The sequence below is a fragment of the Periplaneta americana genome, chromosome 1, assembly GCF_040183065.1.
Source record: "Periplaneta americana isolate PAMFEO1 chromosome 1, P.americana_PAMFEO1_priV1, whole genome shotgun sequence".
Taxonomy (NCBI): domain Eukaryota; kingdom Metazoa; phylum Arthropoda; class Insecta; order Blattodea; family Blattidae; genus Periplaneta; species Periplaneta americana.
This window is the reverse complement of record NC_091117.1, coordinates 107,397,071-107,414,991: the sequence shown is the minus strand read 5'-3', so window position 1 is coordinate 107,414,991 and position 17,921 is coordinate 107,397,071. Positions and strand designations below refer to the sequence as shown.

At 35.0% G+C, this 17,921-nt stretch overlaps 1 protein-coding gene across 5 annotated transcripts in view; it reads left to right on the top strand.

The window, feature by feature from the left end:
• The window catches only part of KrT95D (phosphofurin acidic cluster sorting protein KrT95D), a 1,059,178-nt gene that overhangs the window by 880,010 nt on the left and 161,247 nt on the right, over window positions 1-17,921 (top strand). For all 5 annotated transcript variants that reach the window (XM_069825465.1, XM_069825491.1, XM_069825473.1 and 2 more), the window contains one exon: window positions 113-283. In XM_069825465.1, coding sequence (XP_069681566.1) covers window positions 113-283 — 171 coding nt within the window. The remainder of the gene's footprint in view (window positions 1-112; window positions 284-17,921) is intronic.

The following is a 17,921-nucleotide window of genomic DNA, read 5'->3' as shown; positions in this document are numbered from 1 at the left end:
TTTATTTGTATGCATATTACTATGGTTTGAGAACATTACTTAGTATACAGCTGTTTATGCTGTTCTTACTGTTAAAATCTTCGTTCTTAATATTCATTTCATGCATGTTTAGGTGGCGATGTGGATCCCACAGAGATAGAAGATCTGTTTGAAGAGTTGGAAGATCTCAGTGACTCAGGTCCAGAACTGGACACAATGAGCATTTCGTCAACACCAAAACCATCCCTCAGGCCGTTTTTCTCCAGCAGTCGCTCACTGCTGCAGGAGACTCTGAATGTTCCAGGTAAGAGCCTGTCTTATGCCCAATAAATGTGAACACTCGTTTTGTTTGGCATGTGTTGATGAAATCCCGGAGTATGAACTGGCAACGTGCTTACTGCATTGCGACTCTACTTACAGCAGGTTTATATTACATATTTGTGAATGAATTTAGGCTACATGAAATTTAATGTCATGACACCATGTAAAATTTTCTGTATCTGCAACAAATAAAAATAAAACAAATTCGTGAACTTAATTTTTAAGTATTTGAGATTTCTTACTGTCTATTTGTCTATTATCACAAATTTAATGTAAATAGATATAACACGGAGTTGAACAGTAGAGTTTTGTCCACATTCATTAAAGAAAGGCATTTCTGCAGACTTAAACTAACATAACTTGTCATTTAGCTATAATCTGACCGACATTCAGCTTTGCTGCATTCAACAAATTCAGATATGATCCAAGAGAATATAGTATACAAAAATGATATCTAATCTTTGAATTGTTTAATGCTGAAATGGTAATTGAAATTTAATACCGGTACGTTTGTTTAATGCTACAGAGACTAAATTTAAAGACAGTGAATTGATGACTTAGTGATAATATAGCAGTGGTGGTGGAATGCAAATACAGTAGTACAGTAAAATTTTTTTTATACGTTTCACTCTAAGACGTTTCTTTTCTGAAGTCGCGGAAAATTTGCTATACTTTCCATGTTAATTTATTTCGATTATACATTTTTCGTTTATAACTTATTTGCACTTAAACGATGGTATTTTTAAACCCCAGGAGATATGGAACGTCATTTATACGTTCTAAATAATCTTTTCTCGAAATTAGGTTTACCATGAAATAGGGTTACCAGATTATTTTAATGAAATGTAGGACACAATGGTTCAAAATGTAGAACATTGTACGATAATTGAACATCAAAATATGAAATGCAACTGAAAGGTGTACATCATAATATACATTTATTTTTATATTTTCTTAAAATATTCAAACACACAAAGAGTAAGGACTGTCAATGAACCTCATCAATTATACTTTTCTCAAGAACTAATATTACACAAAACATCATCAAACTTCTTTGAAATATAACTTAATCATGAATCTCCGCACAACTGAAGTTCCTAAAATTTATTCTCGTGTTAAAATAATAATATACCAGATTTGATTATAAAAAAAAATATTATAACTGTTTCAACAAATATCATAGTAATATAGCAGCCCATGTGGCTTAATTAACACCAAAACATAAAAATTATAAAGGGCTCCTACAGAAGACCTTTCCGGTTTCGAACACATGTAATTTACGTTCTATGAATCTGAGGTACCGTAAAGTGGGGATATTTCGGACGCAGGGGTAACATCAGATGGCAATTCAATTTATCATATTTTATGTTGCTAACACCAGTTCTTAGCATCTTTTCCGCGCTTTTTACTATGTTCGTATGTTTCTGCACATTTTTTAAAGACCCATTGGTGAACTGGTGTTACCAACATAAAATATGATAAATTGAATTACCGTCTGATGTTACCCCTGTGTCCGAAATATCCCCACTTTACGGTACATGAAAATAGTACCAATGGAAAGAGAAACTCAAGAAGTTTAGTTCCTTACCTTAAATTTGCTCAATTTGTTTCTCCTTTGTAACATGGCACACATCAAGCCTATAGCCAAGTTCCATGTAGGTATGCGGATTTTCTGACCCCCAGATTCTGAGGTTATGTCTGTTCACCTTACCAGAAAGATAAAAAGTGGCTTCGTCAGAAAACACCACGGAATGTTTTTCATTGTTTTCAATTAAAGTCTGCATACTTAGGCAGAAATTTCTTCGTGGAACTTTGTCCTCTGGTTTTAGGGCTTGCAGCAACTGTAGTCAGTATGGATGAAATCGCAACCACTTGCGAAGAATCTTGCCTTAAAATCAGTGTACCATTTAGGACTGTAGGCCCACTGGGTGGATCTGCACCAAACTTTGTTCGGTAATGCTGTTGCACAATAATAACCGACTGATTTACATGAAAATCAAGCTTTCCTGTCCTCTATAGCAGCCATTTCGCCTCAACAATGAACAAATTATGCGGTATTATGAGGCAGTGTTACAAACTAGGAAAGCAATGTTGCCACAACTAAACTTTTTGAGTTTCTCTTTCCATTGGTGCTATTTTCATGCACCTCAGATTTATAGAACGTAAATTACATGTGTTCGAAATCGGAAAGGTCTTTTGTAGGTGCCATGTGTTATAAACCTTGCAATAGAAACTTAGGCCCATGTTACTGGAGGACAAATAAAGCACTGTGCTTGTGTTTATTTCTCCCTGCTATAACAGACAAACTTCTTTGCTGAAGCATCATTGAATTTACATTTCCTTTTAAGCATCTTGGCGTATACAATTGAACTACTATCATCTCATAAGTTTCGTATTTCAGCACTCAGTGACGGCCAAAAATCAATGAATCGGTGCAGTGTTTGTATTGCTGTCCACCCCAGTACACTTTGGAGGGCCATTGCAGTGTTTCAACATCTTTTGTCTGCTGCCATGGTGGCAAAGACTATAGAATGAAAATGATTTTTTATGATACTGGTAGTCTTGTTGCTGTGGTGAGTTGCAGCTAATTCCGTTCTTTCCCGTGTCACTGATTCATTTTAAAACTGATAAATATTTGTTTCTCAAAATGTAGAACATTCAAGAATTTTCAGAAATTCCCCCCTGACACCAGACAGAAGGTTAAAATGTAAGGCATGTGAGGGATTTTCTGGACGTCAGGTAACCCTACGTGAAAATGTAAGAAAGCAAAAATACAATAATATGTTCATTGTTAAGATACAGGCCACTTTGAAATTCGTTAGAATTCGAAGCTACTCATGCTTTCCTCCACCAATCTTGTGCTTTTTAATGACAGTTTTATTGCGTTAGAAACAGTGAAACATTTTATCACACACCATGATATACCTGAACAAATTATGAAACAATTACTGTATCACAGTTTGGGGGTATGATTTATTTCATAGGAGCAAGCAGTCCAATGATCCATAAAAGGTCAAAACATGTAAACCAGGTACGATAGAATTTAACACAAGAAAGTCATATAATACATATTCCGAAGTGATACAGTGTCAAAGGTTGTGTAATCAAGATGTATAAGTCCAAAATAACTGACTTTTTTTGTAAAATAATCACAAGTTATTAAATGAAGATCACACTGGAAGAACAAGGTAATATAGTGTCGTAAAATTTTCTAGATTGAAGTTGAAATGTAACATACCTACTCATATTAGCTAGCTTTGGCTCTATGCAGCTAAGAGCCTACAAATAATCTTATATTTTTCAAGAATATGTGTTATAAGTTTGAGTATTGTACTGTATTATAAACTCAAATATAGCTTAACTGTGAAGTTCTAAATTTCTCTTGTGAATATGTTATTAAATTGACGTAACTTGTTCTCCCTATTTATAGCCTTCAAATGCTGTTTCAGATATTATTAAATGTCATTTCAGTTATACGTTTTTCTCACTTATACGTATTTTTCTTCAGACCCCCATAAAAACGTATAAATGAAGTTTTACTGTATTCAAAGAAAAGAATCAGATCTCGCACAATCTTGATCAATTAAGTAAAAAGCCATCAGCCAGATGAACTTTGACTGGTCTGTAAGGTGATAATATATCAGATTGTACAAAATGTCAGCCTTGTCTTTCAAATATGATTTTTAAGTGTAAATACAGGTGAACCGTAATTAATATCATTAATTTCAGGGGGTTATTCTTTGAGATATTTCAAACAAAAGAGTTTAATACAATTTTGCTCGTTTTTGCTTCCTTTTCGAGATAAAAATTGTTTTGTATGAAACTTTTAAAGCATGTTTTGGGAAAGCCATTGATTTAATTCCCAATATGCTCAGTGAATTAAATGGACATTGTATTATGATAATATATGATTGAAAGAATTTTGGTCTTGTCCTTTAAATGTGCAGAAATGTGATCCGAACAAATGTAACTTTTCGTTCTGCAAAGAAATTTTACAGTGTTACATTTGTTTGGATCAAATTTGTCCATATTTAAAGGACAAAAATAAAATTCTTTCAATCATATATTATAAAACATTGCTCTCTTGAATTGACTGAGCATATTAGCAATTAAATCCATGGCTTTCCCAAAACACCCTATGAAATGTTTTATTTAAAACATTTTTTTTCTCTAAAAGGAAGCAAAAACGAGTAAAATTGTATTAAACTTTTTTGTTTGAAATATCTCAAAGAATAACTGCCTCAAATTAATGACATTACTTGCGGTTCACGCTATATACTAGTCCTGTTAGCCTGAGTTCAGTTTAGACTATTTTACATTATATCACATACTAGTTACATATTATAAAAATGACTAAACTTCCACTAAGTTAATGTTACATTAAATTTGTGTAAATAGACTCATAAAAGGATCAAAGCAATCTGTATGGATAAACATTGTATTTATGAGCCTGTTTATATGTTCGTCACCTGCATGTTTATATCTGTTATATTTCGGAGTTGAATTTTGATCTTTGCAAGAAGTGTGCAACATACTCCTGATACATGGCTTTAGTCTTAATAATTGCATTATGTTCTTTGTTTTTATGTTTGCTGGTTTCAAGCCTTTGTACACAGTTGTGGTGTATGTTTGAAAGTGAGCAGAAAATAATATGATTTTGTTCATCTGTTTACATATATGCGCACTGTTTCATAAAAGTAAATATCATAGTAGTGGTTCGTGATGATACTTTGAGTTATCAATCCGTGTTTCACAACAGCATCAGTTACAATTTGTAACTTTCAATCTTTGCTTTTTTGCAGTGGTTTTCGTAATTGCCTCTGGGTAGAAAAAAAATCTGTCTTCATGCAGAAGAGAGATGTAGAAGAACCTTACGACGTTCGACTATTAATATCTTAAGCAGAATTCTCAGAAACACTCATATCACTCAATTGACTAATACTTTCCTATTCCTCACTGGTATCTTTAAGTAGAAACAATATGAAAATTCTTTGGCTATACCAGCCATGGGCATAAAGGGGAAGGGAAAAGGAAAGGAGATACGGGGGACCATGTCCTTTTTGCTTACATCACTTCAGAAACAAACACATAGTAAGGCACTGTGCATCAGAGGTGAATTTTAGCTGACCAAGGAGAGGCGATTTTTACAAATCATGGCTTCGTCAGTCTTATTTCTAGGTCTTAATCTAGTTTCTGATTATACTATAGGCATATTTATGAATTTGTAACATAGTCTGCAGTGATTCAATTGAGTTATTAACACCCAGGCCCAGCTATACCTTGATATCATAGACGTCATGAGATCCATAACCCCAAGATCTCTTCATAATTATTAAGTTACTGATAATAAATAACCAGGCATGTTTTGTGAGAAGTAAGGAGTAAAATTGTATTCTTTTACCAGGAAAAGAGCTTATTTGTGCTGAGCATATACACTTCTTTTGAGTAATAATTTCCACTGGGAAACATCGACTATTTCGTAGTAATATTCTAGAATAAATGTTGTTGTTTTCTAATGCCAGGCATTTGACAATAAAGTCATTTGACCTCTTGCACTCCAATATTTTTCAAAGATATTATCATGACCAGCCAATGAAGCACAGATTTTGAGGTGTTCCGAATCCATTTCTTGGTTTGAGTTGCACAATGGGCAGTTAGGGGACTGATATATTCCAATTCTATACAGGTGTTTAGCCAAACAATCATGGCCTGTTGCCAATCTAAATGCAGCCACAGACGATTTTCGTGGTAAATCGGGAAATAACTGTGGATTTTGATGCAGAGAGTTCCATTTTTTCCCTTGGGATTGTGTTATCAAATTTTGTTTGTTGAAGTCTAAGTATGTAGATTTAATAAATCTTTTCACAGAGTAATATGTAGATTTAGTAACAGGTCTGTAAGTTGCAGTGCTGCCCTTCTTTGCTAAAGCATCCACATTTTCGTTTTCCAGGATTCCACAATGGAATGGTATCCATTGGAATACAATTCTTTTGAGTGTTATTAATTGAGAGAGCATTTTAGTTATTTCTGCTGTTTGAGATGAAGGTGTGTGTCTAGACACTATTGATAGAAAAGCTGCTTTGGAGTCTGACAATATAACTGCATTTTTAAATTTAATGATGTGGCATAGAAGATTCCTGAGACTTTCACTTACTACAATGATTTCTCCATCAAAACTTGTTCCATATCCAAGAGATCTATAAGGTGAGAAGAGACTGCACGTAACACCTGCACCAGCACCTTGTTCCCTGGAGATCAAAGATCCATCGGTGTTTAAATGAAGCCAGTTTTGTGGAGGGTACCTAATATTAATTGTCTCTAAAGACAATTGTTTCAGTATTTCAGTGTTTACTTCTGATTTCAGTATTTCTTCTGTTAAATTTAGATTATATTCTATATTTAATGTATAGTATATTATTTTTAAATATACTAGGTTTTATATTCAGATTTTCACTACTGCACGTGGTTCTGCTTATTGGTTCTGATGTAGTATCCACTTTAAAAGTGAGAGATGCTAAAAAATGTGTGATCAAAAGTACTCAGATGATTAAAATGATCACTTTGTTGTTTTATATGAAGCTCTTAGGTCATAGCACTTGCACATATGTTCATTCATTCCCTTAAGTTGTGAAAAAGAATACTTCTCCTGCCATGCCCTGTATTTCAACCTTCTAATGTACGTGAATTACTTTTATATGCATTGTGCTATATTTAAAACCTATTCAGAAATAAATATTACATGGTATCATAACAGTGGGCATTATGTGATGTTGTCATATATTGGCACAGATACTTAGATGACATACTAATACTATACAAAGGAAACAAAAGACAGATCCAAAACCTGCATCAACACATAAACAAAATACACCCAAAGCTACACTACACGTTAGAAATTGAAAACAACAAATCCATAAATTTTCTAGACATCACAATAACATAAGTAGACAACAAACACACGTTAAAAGTATACAGAAAACCAACAACAACACACATACACAACACATCCAACCACCCAACACAAAACAAACAAGCTGTATTCCGAACAACGGTACACAGACTACTCAACATACCAATGAACCAACAGGATTGCAACGAAGAGCTAAACACAATCAAATACATAGCACAAGAAAACGGATACAACCCTAACATAATAGACAACATAATACGTAGGACAAAACATAATCACAAAAAACATAAGAATACAACACAAACACAAGAACACAAAAAATACATCACACTAACATACGAAAACAAAAAAACACACAAAATTGCAACCTCATTCAAGAAATTAAATTACAACATCGCATACAGAACAAATAACATTCTACAAAAACATCTCAACACACAAACAACACAAACAAACAAATACAACCACACAGGCATATACAAACTCAGATGTAACACCTGCAACAACTTCTACATAGGACAGACAGGCAGATCATTTCAAACACGTTACAAAGAACACATCACAGCCATAACAAAATTAAAAAACACCTCCACATATGCAGAACACATCACAAATGCTAACCACACCCACAGAGACATCAACACAGACATGGAAATACTACACATCCAACCAAAAAGCCAGAAACTAAACACACTAGAACAATATGAAATATAATAATAATAATAATAATAATAATAATAATAATAATGATTTATTTTAGCTGGCAGAGTTAAGGCCGTAAGGCCTTCTCTTCCACTCAACCAAATATACAGACACATGAAAACACACCCCAACGAAATTCTCAACACACAACTCAATTTCAGAACACACACACTCTTTGACTCTACATTATATCACACGAACATACCCTCACAGGAATCAAAACAAGAGGTGCCAAGACCAACAACGACCAGTTCTAAAGATGACCCATAAATAGGTCGAAACATGTAAACAAGGTACGTTAGAATTTAACACAAGAAAGTCTTATCATACATATTCCGAAGTGATACAGTGTTAAAAGTTGTGTAATCAAGATGTTAATTCATTGTTAAAATATCCTTTTTCAGAAGAAATAATATTTAAAGAAAGGAGGTTTTAAATAAAGAGATACATACGTCATCATTGACAATTTTTCAGAAAGATACTCTTAAAACGCGAGCTTGCAATGCATCCTGATATGGTTAACATAAATGGTTATGCGGTAATGTGGTACGAAATAAACTTTTCTGTTGTCCGTGCTTGTTGCTGTCGAAAAAAAAAAACGTGTGTCTATTGAGGGCTTCAGTGACCTGAAAAATATTTCCAGGGGATTTCAACACTTACTTATTCAGTTGAGCATAATATGCATTGCTTCGTCTGAAACAAACAGCACAACAGCTGAGTTTGTGAGTGGAATTATTTTTCATTGATGATGATGATGATGATGATGATGATAAAATTATAGTAATAATGATATTAATTATATAAGAACAATTATCGTCGTCGTCATCATCATCATCATCATCATCATCATCGTCCAAACAAGTATAAGGCCCAAGGCCTGTTACGGTCTCAGTGAGTCATCCTTGATCCACCTTTTTTTTTTGGACAGCCTAAAGATCTCTTCTCTTGGGGATGGTATTGAAGCATGGCTTTTGGAAATCTATTCTGATTCATTCGTTGGACATGGTTTTTCCACTGCAGCTGGTACTTGTTTTGTAAACTGTGAGACTGGTTGTAATTGAAGTTCTTGCATTATATCCTCATTTCTTTTGTGGTCCAAGCGACTATACCTAGTGTTGCTCTCATAAATTTAATTTCACAGGCTGTTATTCTGCTGATATCCGTACTTCTCATTTTCCATGCTTCACTTCCATAACATAGTAGCTACAGGTCTAGCTAAGGTTTTATACTAAACAATAATAATACATTAATACTGATATTAATATAATAATAATAATAATAATAATAATAATAATAATAATTGTCATGAATAATAAACATTCTCTATAGGAGGTGCTTAAACTAGTTACATGGAGGCCTCACCGAAGATTTCGGTCACCGGCTGCTACTGGTATGCAGACATTTTCTGTCCTTTCTTGTATAAAAACTGTTAAAAAACGAGTAAATGCAGTGGAGACTTGAGATTAAACATAACTGAGATTGATCCAAAAGATAGACATTTTAGCACAAAAAAGTTGTTCTATCATTCATACTGCAGTCGGGAAACTTGTAAAAATTTACTTGATTTCTTTTTCAGCACAAGAATATATACAAAGAATGTATTTAAAGTAAAGCCTTGTTTTGCTTTACTATTTTTAATATCAATTCTGCTGTAACATACTAAAGAAACCATCTACTTTTTTCAGACAGTATTATATCATATACGTTTTGTTTAATTCAGATATACAGTTAATATTGATTCAATTTTGGAAAATATAACAAAAATATCACTACTCATATTCACATTAATATTAGCCAAAATCCCTATCCCTCATTCATATTAATATTAGCCCAAAATCCCTATCCATCGTTCCATTAACGACTTTGAAGGGGTCCTCGAAAATACTGATCTATGGAAAGGGGGTCCGCAGTGCTAATAAGTTTGAGAACCACTGGAGTATAGTTTTCATAATTTATTTTAGCTACTGGTATCACAAACCAATTGTTTCGTTTTAAAACTGAACAGTATCGAATATAATTTATAATCTCTTATTACAGTAACATGTAAAACGATAATACACATTCACAGCTCAAGAAGTTTTACTTCTGCTTGGCGTAGAAGCAACACTTTTTCTCTTAAAACATGACGCCTTCATCTTCTTTTCCTGTCAAGTATTTGTCCCGTAGTTTTGAATTTATTCACTATTTGATGAAATGTAGTCCTTCCAGTTGGATCAGCCTGAGGAAAACATTCTTGAAATTCTCAGCAACACTGAGCAGGTGTTTCCTTTTCTTTTTTTGCAGTAAATAAAAATTCTTTGTTCTGTATTCAGATTTCTGTACCATGACTCAAGCAACAGACACAGAGAAATGAAACTCAATATTGCACACAATAACTGATGTACAGGGAGGTCACAAAGTGAGCGTACATCCCATATATTACGACACTACGATAAGTATGGTTCACTGATTGATATGGACATGTACCTGTTAGTTTAACAATCCAAGACATCGGTATGAAGACCTTCATTTTCATAGCACAGCTGAATTCTGAGCCATGTCCTGGCAGATGTTTTGCAGAGATAATCAAGGGTCACTTTGTTGAAGGCATCTTCCACAGCTGCTTGTAATTGTGCCGTTGTGTTAGAGCAGTGATTTTGCACTTTGTCCTTGATGAATCCCCAGTGAGCATTACCAGGTGTTGTGAGGTCTGAACTTCGTGGAGGCCAGGCAAAAGGATCTTGATCATCTGCAGATCCTCTTCCAATCCACCAGTTGGGAAAGGTCGTATTCAAGTATCGGCGCACTTGCAATGCAAAGTGTTGTGAATACACGTTTTCCCACCGCAACATTGTTGTTTCCTTGGCACTTCCACACCAAAACAGTCACTTAATTTCGTCTTCACTGTTTCCATGGTGTCGCTGATATGACATCTTTCATGAAGCCAAACCGCTGTCACTGATCTTTGTTCGATGGTAAGCGGACTCTGATCAGCCATGTTTGTTTATGTCTGCACAGTTACCATGGTAGCATGGTACCAACGTAAACATGGGGGTATCAACATTCACAAAGTAAGTGAAATAAGAAATGGGGTGTACACCCACTTTGTGATGTCGTGGTATATAATTTTGTGTTATTTCGCATTCGATTTCTACGACAAAATGGGTGGAAATAGCAATAATAAGAAGTCATCTCCCAGCGAGTTCTCCGAAGAAGCTGTCCGACGCGTCATGGTGGAAGCGTTGAAAGATCCCGGCATGCTGCAGGTACTGACGCAGGCCATCAGGACCGCCATTGTGGAGGACTTGAAACAAACTATTGCTGAAAACAGTGCTGTGATAGAAAGCCTGAAAACAGCTCTAGAGGAGAAGGACAGGCACATTAGGCAGCTCCAGATGAAGGTGGACGATCTGGAGCAATATCAGAGGCGACAGTGTTTACGGATTTTCGGTGTGAGTGAAAGTGAGTCTGAGAACACGGACACTATCGCCATTGACGTGGCTTCTAAAATAGGAGTAAAATTAACTGAAAGTGATATCGACAGAAGTCACCGAGTGGGGCGAAGAAACAGTGATAGGCCTCGGCCTATCATTGTCAAATTCGTCAGCTATAGAAAGAGGGCTGAGGTATTCAGAAACAAAAAAAACTGTTAAAGGGTAGTCTTGTTACCGTCCGTGAAGACCTAACTAAAGCCAGGCATAATCTGTTAAAAGAATGCATAACTAAATACAGCTTGAAAAACGTGTGGACACAAGACGGAGACATTATTGTCAAAGTAGGCGAGCACAAACATAGAATTAAATGCCCAGAAGACATGATCTGAACGAGTCGGCTGCGTAAAACTAGTAAGGCAACTAATTTTAATATACTGCAATATTCAATCTATATTAAATTTTACTCTATCAGTAACTTTACCTAATAATTAATTCTTTTTCATTCTTATTTTTATCATTTAGTACTGTAAGTCACTTTAACTTTTACTATATAATAACGTTATTTATTAATTAATTATTTTTCTTCTTCACATTTTTTATCATTTAGTACTGTAATTTTAAGTTATTATTGCTAGAAAATAATTTAAAAACTTGAATTGCATATAAGTTGGTACAATTGAGAACAAAAAGCAGCATGTTCACCCGACAGTCCCTGAGGTCAGTGTACAGAGACCGGTCCCCTCTATTAACACGAACAATAGCAATCCTACCTGCCCACTGCCCTGTACCGCAGACATAATCAAGGCTGCGCTTTCTTTCTCTCCTTTGTCACTTAATGTTGTTCACGTGAATGCTCAAAGTCTGTTGTGTCATTTTGACGAATTTTCTTCTATCTTCTCACCTTTAGACATTCACGTTATTCTTATCTCCGAATCTTGGTTACATCCTAATCTTCCTTCCACTCTCGTAAACCTTCCTGGCTATACGCTTTGCCGTAATGACAGAGAGGGCAAGAGAGGCGGAGGGGTGGCTGGTTATATTAGATCCGATTTGCGACCTAAAATTATTCATCATTCTCCAAGCCAGTACTCTGCCAAACCCGAGTTCATGTTCATTGAAATTTGCACCTTATTTACAAAATGTCTAGTGTGTGTCGTATATAAACCCCCACATATATATGACGTAGATGATTTCGAAACCGCCTTACTAAACGTAACGCCGCAATATGAGAACGTTATAATCATGGGTGACTTCAATTCAAACTTACTTGACTTACATTCTAGTACGACTAAAAGACTTAAATCATTCTTTCAGTGCCTTGATATGGTAATCCTACCCCTAGCTCCCACACATCACACGGAAGGTACAGACACATTACTGGACTTGATAATTACTAACAATGCCGACAAAGTACTGACGCATGGACAGTTGCCTGCACCAGGACTATCAGGGCATGATATCATTTATCTATCGTTTAATCTGCAGTGTCCTAAATCGACTCCAAGAGTAATTACTTACAGGGATATCAAAAGAATAGATGATATTGCACTGAAAGAAGACGCTGCGCAACTTCCATGGCACATGATCTGGACATTACGAACTGTAGACGAGAAAGTAGACTTATTCAATACGTTAATACTTCAACTTTATGACAAACACGCACCATTAAAGACCAAACGTACCAGAAAGACCCCAGCCCCTTGGATGACGACTGAAATACGTAGCCTGATGTCCGAACGCGACTTAGCTTATAGAAAATACACCCGCAACAAAAACGACGAATATTTTAACTCCTATAAACACCTAAGAAATAGAACGACTCAACTAATAAGAAACGCTAAACTGAAATACTCCTACAAACTTATAGAACCCAACACAACCCCTTCCGAATTATGGAAAAATCTGAAGGTTATTGGACTTGGAAGGGCTAGTGAACAAGCAGACATTCCCATCCCACTTGACCGATTGAACGAACACTTTGTAAAGGACCCGACCTTAAACGACACAACGAAACAAGACACAGTTTTGCCTGACTCAGCTCCCCCAACTCGAGACAAATTCTATTTTACCGACGTCACTCCCATTGACGTAATGAAAGCCATCCGACGCATCAAGACAAAAGCCCAAGGGCCAGACAACATTAGCATATTACTCATACAGAAAATACAAGACATAGCAATACCTACAATTGCACACATATTCAATAGTTCCTTAATCACTTCAACTTTCCCTAAAATATGGAAGCAAGCTTTCGTTCTTCCTCTTCCAAAAGTCAAAGTTCCCACCGACCCGAACGACTATAGACCAATCAGTATCCTGCCAGCCATATCAAAAGCACTGGAAAGAATCGTACACAGACAAATTACTAACTACATGAACGAACACAAACTATTCGACAAGTATCAGTCAGGTTTCAGAGCTGGACACAACACAAGCACTGCTCTACTTAAAGTGACCGAAGACATTCGTGAAGCAATCGACTCTAATAAAGTAACAATACTAACACTTCTTGACCTTAGCAAAGCTTTCAACTCTGTAAATTTCGACCTGCTCACCCATAAATTGAGAAATCTGCATTTGTCAGAGACTGCTGTGAGTTGGTTCGAATCCTACTTACGGGAAAGACAACAATGTGTTGTATCCGGGAATCGAAGCTCTTCCTGGCTTAACATCAGGTATACCACAGGGTTCGGTACTCGGACCATTGTTGTTCACAATATATGTCAGTGATATTACATCTCATGTAAGGCATTGTAACTATCACTTGTATGCTGACGACCTTCAATGCTACATCTCTTCCCGCTTAGATCGAATAAATGACGCTATAGATAAATTGAACGAAGACATTGACTCGATTGTGACATGGACAAAGAAATTCCATCTTAATATCAATCCTGGAAAGACACAAGCAATCATATTAGGACACAAACGGCAAACCGACGCTGTAAAGCACCTCGACATTTCCCCCGTTAAAGTAAGTACAGTGCATATCCCTTTCAGTTCTTCGGTAAAAAATCTTGGCATTCACATGGATAATAATCTCAACTGGGACATGCAAATCACAGAAACCTGCAGAAAAGTATATTCTATTATTCATGTGCTAAAAAGGATAAATGTTCATCTTCCCTCTTGCTTAAAAAAGTCCCTTGTGCAGACCCTTGTATTTCCCTATTTTGACTATGCTGACATTTTACTGACTGACCTTTCCAGCGACAACAAAATGAAACTTCAACGTGCTCATAATTTGTGTGTACGTTTTGTAAGCAATGTTCGTAAATATGATCATATTACCCCATCCCTGGAAGCAATAGGTTGGCTTAAACTAGATAAGAAAAGAAATTTACATTCACTTCTCTTTCTCTTCGAAATCTTGAACTCTTCTATTCCTTCGTACCTGTCGTCTCGCTTCACTTACCTTTCTTCCCACCACAATCTGAACACACGCTCTCGCCATGAAACAATACTAACAATACCATCCCATCGCACCTCTTCATACTCATCCTCTTTCACAATAGCCCTGCCAAGACTCTGGAACTCGCTACCTGCTAGCATCAGGGACTGTCGAAATAAAATTCAATTCAAACGCAAACTTACTAGGCACTTGGTCAGTAATTGAGACTCGTTCAGACATGGTTTCTTGTAAATAGTTCTTTTAATCTACCACAAAATATCTCAATATCCGGTAATTTCATCACTATAGAATTTTGTTATTGTAGGTTTAATTTGTAATTTAGTAAATACAAAAATATTCTTTGTTCTTAACTTCTATGATAAAATGTCTAGCTTTCATTAATCAGGTATTCTTGTCGTACTTTAATTTTTATTGTAATTGTAATTGTAAATTTAATATTAATTGTAATCTTATTGTTCATGTTATAGTTGTAATCCCCTGGTAGAGGGGCAGAGAAGGCCTGACGGCCTTATCTCTACCAGGTTAAATAAATAAATCTAAATCTAATCTAATCTAAGTACTGGCCTGAAACTCAACTCAGTACTGCACACAATAAGAGACAATCATTTTATCAGCAACTATGTGTGCGCTTGTAAGGTGTGAAACATAAGGATTAACTTATTCGACTTTTCAAATATATAGCCGTGAAAGGTTTCTATCTGTTGTTCTGGACTTAGATTTTAATTTAATGCTAAAATTATTTTAGTTCTATCCTCCCACAAAGGAGATTTTATATCGAAATGTCTGTATGGGCTATTCCATATGAAATCGATCAGTAAAAAACCTCTAATTTTTTTAATACTCTAATTTTTTCCCTACTTATACAAGGTGCTGAGGGGAGTGCATTTTCAAAAATATACTATCGAAAGGCAAACGGTTTTCGTATTATTGAGCGACAAATTTAGCGTATTTTATAAAAACAAGCCTCTTTCAGCACTCAGAACTCTGGAACCATTTACTGCAGAACATTGAACGAGAGCTCATTTTCAAGCTGACATTTGGTAGGTTATGTTAAGAGTAATCCTTATTTTTTATTGTACACAGAGAGACAGATAATCTGATTTTACTTGCTTTTAGGCTTTTTGGCCATTTGTAAAAATGTAAAAAAATATTGAGAAAAAACCTTGCATTATTAAGAGGAATTCGGCATTGTTTGCTTAGTGGCTCAGCAATAAGTTTCGAGGGTATTAAATAGATTATTTTCACATGCCTAGACTTGAACGGCGCAGTACCTCACCAAGACCGCATGCACTGGCCGAGAGCTGAAGATAAGCGAGCATTGGGCGTTATTTTACTCCTGTGTTTATGAAAACTTGTGATAAAGCTAGCTCAGCCATGACTGCTAGACGACACATCACGCGTTAGTCTCCTGGCGTTGCTTGTCTTGACTACCTCCCATCTCACAGTCAGCTGGTTAGTTCATGCCCGTACTATTTATTTTCTTTATTTGATATTTTCAATACTTTCTTATCAATGTACCGCCAGTAAAAAATATGTGTTTATTTGTACTTTCAATGCGGAATCTAACCATATATTTTAAAAATATTTTTTCTTGGCCAAAGGCGTCTTAATGAAGAAAAAGCTAAATTTCTCCATTTCCATCAAAAGTAAGAAAAATTGTTTACATGTCAATATAAACTTTAACTTCTCAGCATCAAAATAAACCATGATTTTGATCATTGGGTGAAAGGGTTTCGGAGCCACAACAGTTTAAAGTTGCTAATTTTATGAAAATATGATAAATTTAAATATTATTAATTTAAACACTATTAAGTTCTGATGCCTCAAACTTTGCACAAAGCATTATATCACAGTTGTCTACGGACAAAAAAAGTTTCATTGTATTTAAAAATTGCAAGGTCAATTTTCTCTATATTTCGATCGATTTGAGATGGAATAGTCCGTATGTAGGTTAGTGCTTGCAACATATCAACCACTTTGAGAGACATCTAAATAAAATGAGAAGTGATTTTGATACCTATTGGTCAGAAGTGATGATACAAGAAAGTTTTATAAAACATCGCAGCAAGAGGCGAAGAGTCAAAGGTATTTCAGTTGGAAAAAGGTGACAAGAGATTTATCAAGTCCGTATAATTGCGTGAAACTTATATGCTGTTCGTGATTCTTATTGTGAGCATGGTTGGGATTGTAAGATGTTTGAAATTTGAAATAAAAGTGTGATATGCTTTTTCATTTATGTCTTTATGCTATTTTATTTAAATTTAATAACACAGAGAAGAAGCAATTGGTTGTTAAGTTTTGCCAGCTTGACAATTTTAAACATATATTATGAGTATTTATTATTTACAGGATTTGTCAGTTTTATAACATTGATATTATTATTATTGAATTATAAAATCGTCTTTTTGTATAGAAAATCGTCTTTTTGTATAGCCGATTTACAATTTCGATCGGAGATAAGGTAACTATATTTGTCATATTTGTTCAGTTAGTCAGTGATTAGATGTTGGCAAACCTGTTACATTTGAATATTAAAGACACAGACAATTGATGTGAACAAATCAGATAGCAGAGGGAATGTTTTGTCAATGGTTTTCAGTTTAATGTTCAACCATTATAGTCATATCCATATGTCAAACCAAAAACCATATGTGATATGTATATTGTGGTTAAACATTTCATTTAAACTGAGTATTACATTATACTACGTCATACTACTTTTGACCAATAAAATGGTACGGAACGACGTGTTTCAACCAATCATGGCTGCTTATCCTACAATTTTTATCACCTCCCTAGCACTTGTTTTTATCATCTCCTTAGCATTTGTTTGTTTTTATCACCTCCCTAGCATTTGTTTGTTTTTATCACCTCCCTAGCATTTGTTTCTTTGTTTTCCAACATTGTATTTTCAATCATTGTACCTTTTAAAATGATTCATGTTTATTTCATCATCCTTAATTAAAACTTTTCTATAATTTATCTCGTTTATATTATTTAGATTATGTTATACCGTAGCTTCTGTTGTATGAGATTATAGATAGTCACGTATCAGAGATTGTTTAATATATATTGATAATTGAAGTGGAATGGAAATGTTTTAATAAAAATGAAACTGAATCAACAAAGCCTTCTTGATTAGTAATCGTCCATAGAGTTTGTATAGTTGGCACAACTGGTAACA